The sequence below is a fragment of the Trichechus manatus genome, unplaced genomic scaffold, assembly GCF_000243295.1.
Source record: "Trichechus manatus latirostris isolate Lorelei unplaced genomic scaffold, TriManLat1.0 scaffold00240, whole genome shotgun sequence".
In the NCBI taxonomy this organism is placed as follows: Eukaryota; Metazoa; Chordata; class Mammalia; order Sirenia; family Trichechidae; genus Trichechus; species Trichechus manatus.
Window position 1 is genome coordinate 1,867,442 of NW_004444176.1, and position 14,406 is coordinate 1,881,847.

The following is a 14,406-nucleotide window of genomic DNA, read 5'->3' on the forward strand; positions in this document are numbered from 1 at the left end:
AGGTTAAGAGTTGATGCAGATATTTTTACTTCCACTGCTGAATTTGGAAAACAGCAGTAAGAGTGTTTGTCTTGGGATGTGTATATATGTGTGGCTGTTTCTTTGTAACTGTAGCGTTTCTGTTTATGCAACATATAGATAAGTTTAAGTAATGAAAAAAGAAAATTTAGCGGTAGGGTATAATCCCAAGATGTTGTGTATCAAAAACAAATGAGAGGTCTTAAAGTGTTATAATGGGTACTGATTTTGTAGTGATGTAGTGACCTAAACAGCTTAAAGTTGTTAAAGCCTAGACTGAATTGGACAAACTGGAAAAAATGAAAAAGTGTATTATTGTCAATCAGGGTTTACAAAATTCATTAGGGAATTAAAACTGCTGTTATTAGGAGCAGCAAGAAAAGTTTTTGAGGTAGAAGCTAGACCCATTATGGCAGGGAGCCAAGGCCTTTTGGATTACAGCCGTGGTTCAGGAGATGAGATCGTCCGAGAGGATGACATGATCTAAGACACGGTCTTCTCTCTCCATGGAGATCACAGACAGGGAAAGGGAAGACAAATAGAATTACAAAGCAGGGAACTGATGTGGATTACAAATTGGATTTGGAAGTTAGTTCAGTAATAACCACTACAACACTGTAGAAGCCACAAACATGGTGTACTTGTTTCTAGAACTGTATTTCTATTAAAATATTGTAATGAATTTTACCATTTTTCAGCAGGTCCTCAGTATTAAAATGATTCAGTTGATTTATAGATATTACATTAAGATGAAGCAGCATAGTAATTATGTTCTCAGTTTTAAACCTGGACAGAATAGTGGCTTCCAAAAATGGTATGGACAGTCTTTTTCTGGGTTTCTGTGTCCTTACAAAATGGGAAAATAATTGCCTTATAAGGATATTAGGGTGTGCAGAACTGTACTTTATCTGATGGGGAAACAGAAAAGTACACACACATTGAAATAGCCCCTAGGGGCTGAAAGAACAGGGTGTAGAAAGTAAAGGCAGTAAAATAGCATATGGTGAGTCCACTTTGTATCCTAGGGCAGAAGGGTGATTAAGAAGAACTTGGTGAGCAAACTTAATAACAGAGAAAAGATTTCCAAAGTTGAGCCCTTTACATTAAGAACATATTATACTTGAATTGTAAAGTTAAAAACTTAATTCTTCCTAACATCTTGGCGTAAACATTATGAATATACTATATATGTGTATACATACGTATATATATTATATACGCACACGCATATATATAAAACATTAAATACTATACAGATAATATATATACAAAAATAAAATTGCTTTCTAAATCAACCTGTGACTTGTTTGCTATACCTCTAAAGGTAGAGGTACAGCTGGTGTAGAGAATTTAAACCAGAAGGAGCTGAAATGTCAGATCTTTACCATCTGTTTTGATAGTTTGTAATTCAAGGGATGGGTGTCTTGAATAATACCTGTTAGTATAGTGGATTTTTTTTTTTGGTTACTAGTTACAGATGCTCTGATGTCACCTTTCCTTAAGAAACTAGTCACTGTCTTCTGCATGAATTCATGTTTGTATCACCTTAGAGCAATAAATGGTGTTGCAGTAATCCCAGCTCATCAATAATAAAAGCTTATATTACATGGTGCTTATTATATGCTAGGCACAATTCTAAATGTTTTACATCTATTAGTCATCCCCACAGCAACCCTGTGAGTTAGGTATTATTATTTTTCTCCCTATTTTACACATGAGGAATCAGAAGGTTAGGTAACTGTAAGTACAGTCAGTTAAAATTATCAGTTATGTTAAAACAGTCTTTGGGGAATTTTTGGAAAATCTCCTTCCTCCATTTCAAAGGGCTCCCCATTCTTTCTACTTCCCTTTTATTGATAGCTGCTAACCCGTTTAGGGACTGGAATTGCCTTAAAATTAAATCTACTTTTCATTCTGTTTTAAAATATCCCCAAGATGGGCTTCAGGGGCATTATTACAACAAGTATAATTTTGTGGAAGCACCCAGGAATTCAGTAGTCCACATCAGTGTATAGGTTAATTAGTTGGAGGAAAACAGGTATCTCTGTCCCTTCATTTCTCTGTTATTCCTTTGCCCACCCATTATCGTTTTGACCAATGTGGATTGAGGTCAGTCATTGGCATATCTAAAAAACTATAGTTTTAGGTCATTTGGAAAAGATATAGTATGAAATACCCTGTTACAGCAAAGGCACAAGATGTCTGACAGCACCTCAGCTGATTTTTCACAAGAGTGAAAAAAAAATGATGATGGTGCTTTATGGCATAGCTGCTTTTGCTTACACATCTGAAAAGTAACAATTCAAAACATTCATTCTACCGGAATATAACCCGTGTTTTTAAAATTTTAGTATTAAGGACAAATACACTATCCCTCTTTGGTGGGATCTGGTAAAGCTAGCAAACATAAATATAGGAAGTGGTCAATGAAAACAAGACAAATTAGAACTGTACTGCTTTAGAACCAATTTTCTAACAGATGAACGTCTTAAATTTGAGAAATAAAGGTAAAGAATCCCCTAATTCAAGATTGTAGTCTCCCATTCTTTTGGCATTGCTGAGTTAGAAAAATGGCAAAACACAAGGCCTTTAAAGACTTGCTCAACTTACTGTTTCTTACCAAGGGTGACACATTTGATTTTTAATTACACTGTTCTTTAATTTTTTTCAAATTAGTAAGACTCGTCATTTAAATTAACATTGTAATTGTCATCTAAAGTAGTTTTTTCCCTTTTTTAAGCACATTGGGTATGTTTATCAGAGACCACCGTTCTGAAATGACTACTTTAAGTTCTTCTCTGTAAGCTGACATTTCAGAGGAAGAATGCCACTTGCTGGGCACTTGGGTATGAGGAAGCTATTGGGCAGGGAAGAGAATCTCAGTGATTAGAAAAAATATCCATGTCCTTGAGGCTTAGGTAAGGATATTTTTATAGCCATAACCTTTATCCCGGTGAAGACATAGTGAGCCACAGCTTAATGGATCCCTTTACCAAACTAGTACATTCAGATCTACTACAGGTCCCAGAGACTAGACAAGTATTCTGATTATACCAAAATTGTAATTTTAGGAGTCCCATTTCGCTTATTTTTTGGATCACTAGTTTTATGTAGTACTTAGTTATGTGATAAAAATAGCAAATTTTTATTGTTTATACTCTGACTCCGAAAAGGATTTAGCCTACAGATGTTAAGATATGTATTATGTTCCTTACAATATTAATCATTATATTGTAAATTGCATATAATCCGAAGGTTCATCAGTAGAAGATAAATTTAATTAGAGTTTATCAATAATATTGAATCTATATAGATGGTAAAAAGAATGAGATAATATTATCAACAGTTTTATGTGTGTACATGCATGAAAGATATCCAAGATTATTTAAATAGAAAGAAAGCAAATTAAACTTTATACTTTGCATTTTTAAAAATATAGCTGATAGAATTATGGGGAACCTTAACTTTCTAAGTTACATATTTCACTGATGTTTTAATATTTTACCTTTTTTTTGTCAGCAGAAAAAAATATTTCACAGTTATACATGAGCCTCTCAGAAAAAAATAGCAGCTACCAACTACCATTTATTTATTACACCCTTACTATGTACCTGGCACCGTCTTTTTTTTTGCTTGTAATGATGTCTCTAATTCTTCCTTCTATTTGATTGTTTTAATGTATATAAAAAACCCAAAACCAAACACGTTGCCATTGAGTCGATTCCAACTCATAGTGACCCTGTAGGGCAGAGTAGAACTGCCCCATAGGGTTTCGAAGAAGCGATTGGTGAATTAAAACACCTGCCTTTTGGTTAGCAGCTGAGCTCTTAACCACTGTGCCACCAGGGCTCCTTAAGGTATATAGAAAAATTAAATTGGAGGTATCATCATTATAGATAAACCCATTGCCGTCAAGTCAGTTCTGACTCATAGTGACCTTATAGGACAGAGTAGAACTGCCCCATATGGTTTCCAAGGAGCGCCTGGTGGAATCGAACTGCCAACCTTTTGGTTAGCAGTCATAGTGGTTAACCACTACACCACCAGAGTTCTGTGTTTCTGTTAGTTACAAAGGGAATTCCATGTTATCCCTGCCTGTTAAAATCTGTGGGACATATGAAACACATAACCAAAATAAGAGTAAAATATATAACATTATACAAAGGAGTACATGTTTGGGGGGAGGTTAGAAGGTATCGCATGTTTAGATGAGGTGGAGATAAAAATAAATGAAAGGATTATTAGGAAAAGCTTCAGTGAGGAAGGAGAGGCCAGAGCTTTTCTAATGGAAGCAGAATGAAATGATTAGATTGGGGAGCACCAGAATGAGAGAAATGATAAAAGTAAGAAGCCTTGAGAGAGGCTGACAGAGGGTTCTGAAGATTTTAATCTGTGCTGTAGTGGGACTTAAAAATAATGCTATGTCACCATAACAAACAAGAAAACAACCTTGGTGTAAATGCTACAGATTGTATAGTAGTGTACAGAAATGGCAAAGACGTAACTTATATAGAAGAGGAATTGACCCTAGTTCAGGTCCCTCCCTTCTCCCCCAATTTACTGTAGTAGCCACCTGACCAAAAACAAACCAAACCCATTTTCATCAAGTCAGTTCCAACTCATAGTGACCCTATAGGACAGAGTAGAACTGCCCCATATGGTTTCCAAGGAGTGGCTAGTAGATTCGAACTGTTGACCTTTTGGTTAGCAGCCAAGCTCTTAACCACTGTGCCACCAGGGCTGCAACTACCCTTTGTTATTCCAAAATTGGCCACCCCTATTTTCAACACAGCAGCCAGAATGATGCTTTTAAATAGTTAAGCCACATCAAGACCTCCAGTGGCACCCCATTTCAACCAGAGTAGCCCTGAAGGCCCTGAATGAGCTCTCTCCTCCTGCCTCTTTGACCTCAATTTGTTCTCTTTCCCTCTTGCTCGTTCCACTTCTTGTTTCTCAAAACCATCACTCCTGCTCTTGCCTCAAGACCTTTGTATCCCTCGTTCTGTAATGCTCTTCTCCCAGATACCCATGTGGCTACTCTGTTACTCAGTCAAATATCACTTACTCAATATGACCATCCTATTTAAAATTTTCAATCTGCCTCTCTTCCTCTACACTCCTATAGCATTTTCATCTTCTAATATAGTACGTAGTAGTCTCTGTGTGGCACAAATGGTGAAGAGCTCGACTTGTAGCCAAAACGTTGCCGTTGTGATCTGCCTCCCAAAGGAAAGCAGCATTTTACATGTTGAAAACCCTATGGAGCAGTTCTGCTGTGCACACATGGGGTCGCCATGGGTCAGAATTGGCGAGCAACAGCAACAATATAGTATGTAATTTACTTACTCATGTTTATTGTTTATTATCTCTCTCTCTCCCACTTGAATGAAAGCTGCAGGAGGGCTGGGATGCTTGTTTGTTTTGTACACTGCTGTAGCCCATGCACCTAGAACAGTGCTTGCCATGTAATAGATGTTCAGTAAATAATGAAATGATTCAAAAGCCTGTGAAGAGGATGGCAGTTATAAACTTAAGAGAAGGTTGTATCCTAGTGCAATGGATTTTTAACTTTCCTTTAGAATTTTTACCTGAAATGAATAAAATCTTAAAACCAACAGGTCGTAGTACACGTATCTATCACCAGTTTAGAAGTGGGTTTCTGAATATAGCTTGAATACCACTGATAATACATTAAGCTGTTAATCTAAATGCTTAAATGTTATTCCTGGTATGATATCATTTATTCTTACTGGTGAAACCTTATTTCATGTCTCTGAGTGAAACCTGACTTTCCACCTATCTTCTGGAGTCAGATTTGTTCATTTGGTTAACAGAAGAATGTTATAAAACTTTTTAGTTCCAATATGAACTGTATTTCTTTCTTATGATTTTGTTATAGATGATGACTGGCAGGAAGCACATGAGCGCCTGGCTGAATTGGAAGAGAAGCTGCCGGTGGCAGTTCATGAACAAACAGACAATGGAGAAAGGGATGAGATGGACTTGTTGGGTGACCATGAGGAGAACCTGGCAGAAAGGCTTAGTAAGATGGTGATTGAAAATGAACTAGAAGATCCAGCTGTCATGAGGGCAGTGCAGACCAGGCCAGTTTTGCAAGTGAGTAAGTTGCTCTGATTTGAGAACTATGGCAAACTGTATAAGTAAAGTGAAGTATTGAGCTTTGCCACTTTATTTTATCTACTATAATGAAAGAATTGCATTTGGAATAGAAAATTGATAAAATAATTTCTGATGATAGCAAATCTAGAGATGAAGTTGGGGAATGATGTATATTCTGGAATAGTTATTCTCCAGCAGTTGAAGCAGTTTTGGACATTCATTCACCAGCAGCAGCTCAGTCACCCAGAGAGCCCACACTGTTTCAGACTGTGTGTGTGTGTTTTTTTTTTGTTAGCCCCAATCAGGAAGTCTCAATTCCAGCATCTGGGATGGATCTGAAGTTCTGAGGCGAATCCGAGGACCACTGCTTACTCAGGTATTGAACATTGCCTCTTTATATAAAATTCCTAAGATGTGAAATTTTTCAAATTGCCCCCTATGGTCAGGCTTTCCTCACTGAAAGAATGTATAAATGTCCATCATTTGTCAGTGTTTTGTTGATTGCTGCATCCAGCACTTACCAGCTGTACCTGTTGATGCATCTTCCTCATCCTCCATGGCAGTGCTCATTTGACCTTTCTTTATTTTGAGAAGGTTGAAAGGGAGCCACTGGAGCTTATATTCAAATTTACAATTTGAATTACTTGAAAAGTCATTTCCAGGCAAGATTATAGGGATGGAGAGCAGATCAGTGGCTTGGGGTGTAGAGAGGGGTAGACTACAGAGGGACAATACAAAGGAATTTTGAAGAGGAATGAAACTGTTCTGAATCTTGATTGCAGTGGCAGATCCGTAACTATGTATTTATCAAAACTCAGAGAACTGTACACCAAATAGAGTAAATTTTACTGTGTGTAAATTAAAAATAAACAAAAATTACAAAAGTAATTTCTCAAGATACTTTGCATCTGCAGAGATGATTTAAACATTTCCAGTTAGCTAATTTCTTTCTTTTTTTTTTAACCACTTGTTCACTTAGGAAATGCCTACAGTATCTGTACTAGAATATGCCTTGCCCCAGAGGCCTCCACAGGGCCCAGAAGATGATCGGGATCTTTCTGAGCGTGCATTACCGAGGCGATCAACTTCACCTATCATTGGGAGTCCTCCTGTTCGAGCTGTGCCCATAGGCACCCCACCTAAGCAGATGGCTGTACCCAGCTTCAACCAGCAGGTACCTCTCATTAACAAGCACTCAGCCCAGGATATTGGGAATCTGGGCACAATCATTTGGGAACTGGTAATGCTGGGAGGGGGGTGGAAGTTTTGGGTAGGCATTAGATTAGATAGAAGAATAGCCAATTAGAGGAGAAGTTAGTGCAAATCAGAGACACGTTCCCTAACACCCTTTCTTGCTGCTACTGCTTTTGAGTTGGAGGAGGAAAAAGGGTAGTTAACCACATTTAGTTTATGTATCCTCTTTAAAGTGTTTTGCTGGCTGCCCAAAACATTTGCAGAGAGGTAACTGAAAGCTGGGGGGAGTGGGAACACACAGCATTGTCCACATCCTTTTTACCTTTAAGATATCCCTGCTTTCCCTAGAGCCTGTGCAGTCCTGTTCCATAGACTTTCCTCCACCTGAAACCAGCAGCTGAAAAGGAAGGCCAATTTGGAAGGTATGGGGGGAGGGTGGTGTTGGTATGGCCTAGTTAGGCTCACTATCCTATGAAAGGTGGAGTCACAATGTACCACAAAAATGCTGAGCATGGCGGCCATATCACAGGGTCTTCAGAATAGGACTTAGTTAATCCTCCAGCTTTCTTATCATTCCTTCTCCCTCACTGCTACCAAAATACATCCTTTTGGAGAGAATTTCCAAGTCAGAATATCTGCTGGTACCTCCCTCAGATAGCATGGAAGGGTGGGGATAACTGGAGAATTAGCTAAATCTTCCTCAGTTAAAACTGACACTTTGCTTGATTTGTGAGAGGAAGTAACCAAAGGTTCTAAATTTGAACCCATAGCCGTAGCATTTTGCTTAGAAGTAGGGCTTGGCATTGAGTCTTGTGTCTCTGCCAGTACTTGAGGGGAGGGAATTTAGGTAGAGGAAAAACTGACTTAATTGAATGTAGTTGTATATATGTTTGTCCTGATAGATTCTGTGTCCAAAGCCTGTCCATGTTCGGCCCCCAATGCCACCACGTTATCCTGCTCCCTATGGTGAGAGGATGTCTCCAAACCAGCTCTGCAGTGTCCCGGTATGTCACTTTAACACTTAAGGAAGTTGTGCAGTATATGTTTTCTGATCACTACCTGTATGAGCACTATCATTATACGTCTTGTTAGTTGCTATCAAGTCGATTCTGACTCACGAGACCTCGTGTTACAGAGTAGAACTGCTCCATAGGGATTTCTTGGCTGTAATCTTAAGTAGATCGCCAGGTCTATCTTCCGTGGTACTGCTGGGTAGGTTCGAGCTGCCAGCCTTTAGGTTAGCAGACAAATGCAAGCCGTTTCTGCCACCTAGGGACCTTCACCAGTGTATCACATCTCCTAAATTTTACATCTTTTTTTTATCTCCACACTTGACTCTCCGTCTGATGGTCCCCGAGTCCAGAGGACATGGTCCATCGTGCTCAGTTGTTTCATACCACAAATCTTTCTCATCTTGAAGTAATCTAAATTTTGAGTGAGATTATATGGTCTCCTGCTACTCAGCCCCTCCTTCTACTGTTTGCTTTTTCATGTCACATAATCAGAGTACTTCATAATTTCTAACATTACTCTTTTATATTCCCTCAGTGGAAAGCTTGACTGTCTACACCTTGAGAGTTTTTGTATCTGAGTTTATTCTGCATTTTTACTGAGTTTCCTTATTAGATTGATTTACTTGTTTCATAGTATAATTGTTTTTCTTCTTTTTTTTCCTTAGAACTCTTCCCTCCTAGGTCACCCTTTCCCTCCTAGTGTTCCTCCTGTTCTCAGCCCTCTTCAGAGAGCACAGCTTCTCGGAGGGGCACAGGTAAGCCTGTGATTAGCCCTGCCCGTACAGAGCTCTCCTACTTGCCTAAGGTTCATTAGCTAATGCTGTTGTGGACCATCAAGTTGATTCCGACTCACAGCAACGCTGTGTGACAGAGTAGAACTGCCCCATGGGGTTTCCTAGGCTGACATCTTTACGGGAGCAGATTGCCAGGTCTTTTCTCCTATGCAGCTGCTGGTGGGTTCCAACTGCTGACCTTTCAGTTAGCAGCTGAGCACGTAACCGTTGCACCTTTTGTTAGATAATATCACCCTTGTATTACGGTTAATCATTCATTACTGCCTCTCATTTTTTTCCTTTACTTTTTCAAACAAAGTTTTGATGGAAACAGTATTCACTTTTCCGTGGATAAAAGCAGGGGGACTTACCCCATTGGGGGAAAGAAAGAACCTGCTGCTGTTGGATTGATTCCGACTCACGGCGACTCCATGTGTTAAGAGTGTTAAGTGTTAAGTGCTCCATAGGGTTTTCTTGTCTTTAATCTTTACAGAAGTATATCGTTAGGCCTTTCTTCTACGGCATTGCTGGGTGGGTTCAAACCTCCAATCTTTAGATTAGCAGCCAAGCACAGACTGTTTGCACTACATAGGGACCTGGGGGACTTGCAGATTAACTAAATTTGAGGTCTTGTTCCTCTTGTAGCTACAGCCTGGACGGATGTCTCCCAGCCAGTTTGCACGGGTGCCTGGGTTTGTCGGTAGTCCGCTTGCTGCCATGAATTCCAAGTTGCTGCAAGGGCGAGTTGGGCAGATGCTTCCCCCAGCACCAGGCTTTCGTGCCTTCTTTAGCGCTCCACCCCCCGCTACACCACCTCCTCCACAGCAGCACCCTCCTGGCCCAGGACCTCACCTGCAAAACCTAAGGTACACTAGACAGATGCCAGTGTTTTATCCATCGTCAGCCACGTGTCTTGATCATTGCTGTTTAGTGCTATAATACAGAAGTCTCTTGATACTTGCAAGGGATGTATTTTGAGATCTTACTAGATCCTCAAATTGCCAAACACAGAAATGTTTGACAGCCTCTGGGCTTTCTGACAAGTCACATTTCCCTCAAGAGTCATATGCTTCCTGTGTGCATTCTCACATTACAAGTTAATCACCTCTTTTATTTTTTGCTTAAGTTTGTTATGTCTCAGTCATATCCATTTTACAAACACACTAATGTAATACACGCAGTGCCTCTCACTTAAGAAGACCTACCATATCACCAAGGAACAGAGACAGAGATGCTGGGAAGTCAGTTGATCTCAGCACTAGCTAAGCGGCTTGCTTCTACTCTCTGGTTTTATAATGAGAGGAGTTCAAGTTGCTGCTTCAGCAAAGTAATGTTTTATTATATGTTATATGTTTTTTATGTTATTCCCAAATAGTTGAAACTGAGCTTGTTAAATTTATTTAAAGACTTCTGTTAAAGAGGAGCAGAAAGAAAATTATACTCCCTTATTGCTAATTCACTCAGATTTTATGATGACATTCTTAGGAGTTGAGAATTGGCCTTTGTGGAAGATGTGTAAAAGCGTGGCCGTCTTTTTCTTTAGAGTCTGGCCTCCTTAGACCAGACTTGAACATGCCCTTGGATAAACCTGTATGAAGTGAGTTATACTGTACTGACAACATCCTTAAAAACTGCAAATCTTGAGGATGACTGAACTGAGACCCTTGATCCTTTTTTCTTAGATCTCAGGCCCCAATGTTTAGACCAGACACAACTCACCTTCACCCACAGCACCGCCGACTCTTGCATCAGAGACAGCAACAGAATAGAAAGTAAGTACTCATCTCACTCCTTTGTGGTTTCTTAATTCAGCTTTTAATTTTGACAGCATAACAAAGTGTTACTAATTACATTTACCTTTCTAGTTAATTAGTATTGAGATTACTTTCCTGCTAAAATCAAATCACGAATGCTGTCATTTTATGTTTTTAACGCACTAGCTTTAAATGACAAGATTTTATCAAATAATTTCCAAACTACTATAATTATATTGGAGCCCTTGTGGCACAGTGGTTAAGTGTTTGGCTGCTAACCAAAAGGTCGGCAGTTCGAATCCACCAGCCACTCCCTGGAAACCCTATGGGGCAGTTCTCCTCTGTCCTGTAGGGTAGCTATGAATCTAAATCGGCTTGACGGCAGTGAGTTTTTATAATTACGTTGCTCATAAATCTCAATTAAAATTTAGATCTGTTTTTTTTTTTTTTTTTTAGCTAACATTATATATTCACTCCTTAGCAAGTTCTTACTGTACTCTTAACTGCCTTTTTTTTACCATCTGCTGCACTATATTTCCAGATTATCTCTGAGCTCAGAAACAGTCTTGAAATATAGTGCCTAGCCTTGCATTTGGGTGTTATGTGAAGCCAGTGGTCATTCTTTATTGCTGCTTCTAGTTATTTAATATATATTTCCTGAATGAGGATTAAATCATTAAAGGCAGAAATAAAGAATGACTATCTATAGGAGCCACGGGGGCGTAGTGGTTAAGGGCTTGGCTGCTAACGAAAAGGTCAGCAGTTCGAATCCACCAGCCAGTCCTTAGAAACCCTATGGGCAGTTCTACTGTGTCCTGTAGGGTCGCTATGAGTTGGAATCGACTCAACGGCAACAGGTTTGGTTTGGTTTTGGGTTATCTGTATAAAATTTGTTCCAGCTGTGTGCCGGGCACTATGATAGCTTTGAGGGATAAAAAGAAGAACAAGTTAGATAAAGCTCCTGCCTTTATGAATCTTATATTCTATAATAATTCATCTACGTAAAATAGGGAAATGAAACATAAATGAAGTTTTTTTATCCTCTCAATTTTATTGTTCTGTTACTGTGCATAATCCCTTACTTTCAAAGATGTTCCAGGATATCTCTTACAGGGGAAAAACCCCAGTATGGGCTTTTAAGACCCAAAAAGTACAAACCATAAAGGGAAAGATTAGTATATCTGTATTAAATATTAAACTTCGATATAACAAAAGGCATCATACACAAACAGGCAACTCCCAGTAGAGGAAACCCCAGTGGCTCATAATCATGAAAAGTTGTTCAAGCTCACTCGTAGTCAGAAAAGTGCAAATTAAAATGAGATAGCCATTTCACACCATCAGACGGGCAACACTTGAGATGTCTCAGCCCTGCCAAGGGTCGAGTATATAGCCTCTTGAGAGAATTTGGCAGTACATAAGAAGGTTGGAAATGTGGACACACCACGTCCTAGCAGTTGGGTATGTTATCAACATGGACAAATAGGAAAAGCATAATCTTGAGTGAAGAAACGGAGCATTATATGTCTAGTGCCATTTATATGCAATTGAAAAACATACAAAATAATACTATAATATTTAAAGATGTACAGAGTAATAAAAGTATAAAACTGTTCCAGTAGATACATAGTGAAGGCAGGATAGTGGTTCCTCTAGGAAGGAGAGGAGGCTAGAAACTGGGATCCAGGGGATAAAAGAGGTCCCTCAACCGTATATATAACGCTGTGTTACTTCTATAACCCCCTGCCGTTGAGTTGATTCTGACTCATAGCAACTCTGTAGGACAGAGTAAAACTGCCCCATAGGGTTTCTGAGGCTGTAAATCTTTACAGAAGCAGACTGCCACATCTTCTCCAGCAGAGCATCTGGTGGGTTCAAACTGCCCACCTTTTGGTTCGTAGCTGAGCACTGTAACCACTGCACTACCAAGGCTTCCTTTGTTACTTTAATAGTACTGTTTTAAAAATCTGAGGCAAATTTGGCCGAAAAATATTTTTGTCGTTAAATCTGGGTGGTGGGTAAATGGATGTTTATTACAGTATTTGCTGAGCCATAATTACGTTGATCATAAAGCGCAATTTATATTAAAATTAAAATACAGAAGTCTCTTGATATTTGCATGTGATATTTTTTGAAATCTTACTGAAATATTTCACAATTTTCAGAGTTAAAAAAAAGTATATAGACTTTGGAATCAAATTGGCACGTGTTCAAATCTCTTAACTCTGCCACCAGGTATACGATTTTGGACAAATTAATTGATCTCTCTTGGCCTTAGTTTTTGGTCTTAGGAGAAAATAAAACCGCCTACTTCTTGGTGTTATTTAGGGCATATATGAAAGTCCATAAGTGAAAGTGCCAAGCTTATGGTAGGCACTCGGATCATGGTTTTATTTCTTTAATTATGTATTATATAGCTCTTTTCTCTTATATTCTGTTAAGACCATTCTTTTTCACTCCCTTTAACAAAAAGCAAAGGGGAATCTTTTTTTCTTTTTTTTTTAAATAGGTGGGGTGTCCCCCCCGCCATATTGTTATAAGGCATCATTAATTTAACTACTTGGAGTGAATGTGGCATTTGTTTGTTTTCAGTCAGCATCGGAATCTGAATGGTGCAGGAGATAGAGGAAGTCATCGGAGCAGTCATCAGGATCATCTTCGCAAGGATCCTTATGCCAATCTCATGTTGCAGCGAGAAAAGGATTGGGTCTCTAAAATCCAAATGATGCAACTGCAAAGCACTGATCCCTACCTGGATGATTTTTATTACCAGGTAAATGCTGTTATGCTAATTTTGAAAATAGGAGTTTGGGCCTTTGCTCTGGTTGATAGGATTTTGACTAAGCAAATTTATCCTCCTCTCAAGCTGGTGAGCCTCTCATTCAGTAAATGCGTTGCTTATATACATTTTGCTTCTTTTATATAGAGGCTCTCAGATCAGTATTATCAAATCCTTGTGGCATCAGTAATCTTGTTCTTTCTGTTGGCAGTCTAACTTTACAGACATTTCCATTGACTACTAACTTGTTTAAAAACTGAAATTTTTTATATAGTAAGTGTGTAGCAATCTAACAAAAATTAAGGGATTAGTACATTTCTAGAGTTGAAGCTGCGTTATTGCTACTAGTATAGATTAATTATTTAGTGATAAAGAGCAGCCATGTTTTCTGCTTGTGTTGCAACTCAAATCTCATGTGGTAGAATTACTTTGAGAAACTGGAGAAACTGTCTGCTGCTGAAGAAGTGCAAGGTGACGGCCCTAAAAAGGAGCGCACCAAGCTCATTACCCCTCAGGTGGCCAAACTGGAGCATGCCTATAAGCCAGGTAAGGTCCTTATCCCCACACTGTGATAGGAGACACTTCCGATGCCCCTGATGTGATAAAATATAATAACTATACATACGGTTGGACAGATAGAGATGTTTGAATCTGATTTACAAACTGTTGTTGCCCTTAATAAACACAAAGATCAGCCTTGACTCAAGCATGGACTGAATGGTTTACAGATAGATGACCTTTTGTGTCCTTTTCTA

At 38.9% G+C, this 14,406-nt stretch overlaps 2 protein-coding genes across 2 annotated transcripts in view; both read left to right on the forward strand.

The window, feature by feature from the left end:
- Positions 1 to 505, forward strand: part of LOC101343300 (olfactory receptor 10V1-like) — a 15,501-nt gene extending 14,996 nt beyond the window's left edge. The window contains exon 4 of the mRNA XM_012559381.2: positions 387 to 505. Coding sequence (XP_012414835.2) covers positions 387 to 505 — 119 coding nt within the window. The remainder of the gene's footprint in view (positions 1 to 386) is intronic.
- PATL1 (PAT1 homolog 1, processing body mRNA decay factor) overlaps positions 1 to 14,406 on the forward strand; it is a 28,955-nt gene that overhangs the window by 2,278 nt on the left and 12,271 nt on the right. Inside the window, exons 3-11 of the mRNA XM_004389292.2 lie at positions 5,918 to 6,135; positions 6,434 to 6,514; positions 7,118 to 7,312; positions 8,235 to 8,336; positions 9,011 to 9,100; positions 9,764 to 9,984; positions 10,801 to 10,890; positions 13,465 to 13,645; positions 14,074 to 14,197. Coding sequence (XP_004389349.1) covers positions 6,016 to 6,135; positions 6,434 to 6,514; positions 7,118 to 7,312; positions 8,235 to 8,336; positions 9,011 to 9,100; positions 9,764 to 9,984; positions 10,801 to 10,890; positions 13,465 to 13,645; positions 14,074 to 14,197 — 1,204 coding nt within the window. The 5' untranslated portion in view covers positions 5,918 to 6,015. The remainder of the gene's footprint in view (positions 1 to 5,917; positions 6,136 to 6,433; positions 6,515 to 7,117; positions 7,313 to 8,234; positions 8,337 to 9,010; positions 9,101 to 9,763; positions 9,985 to 10,800; positions 10,891 to 13,464; positions 13,646 to 14,073; positions 14,198 to 14,406) is intronic.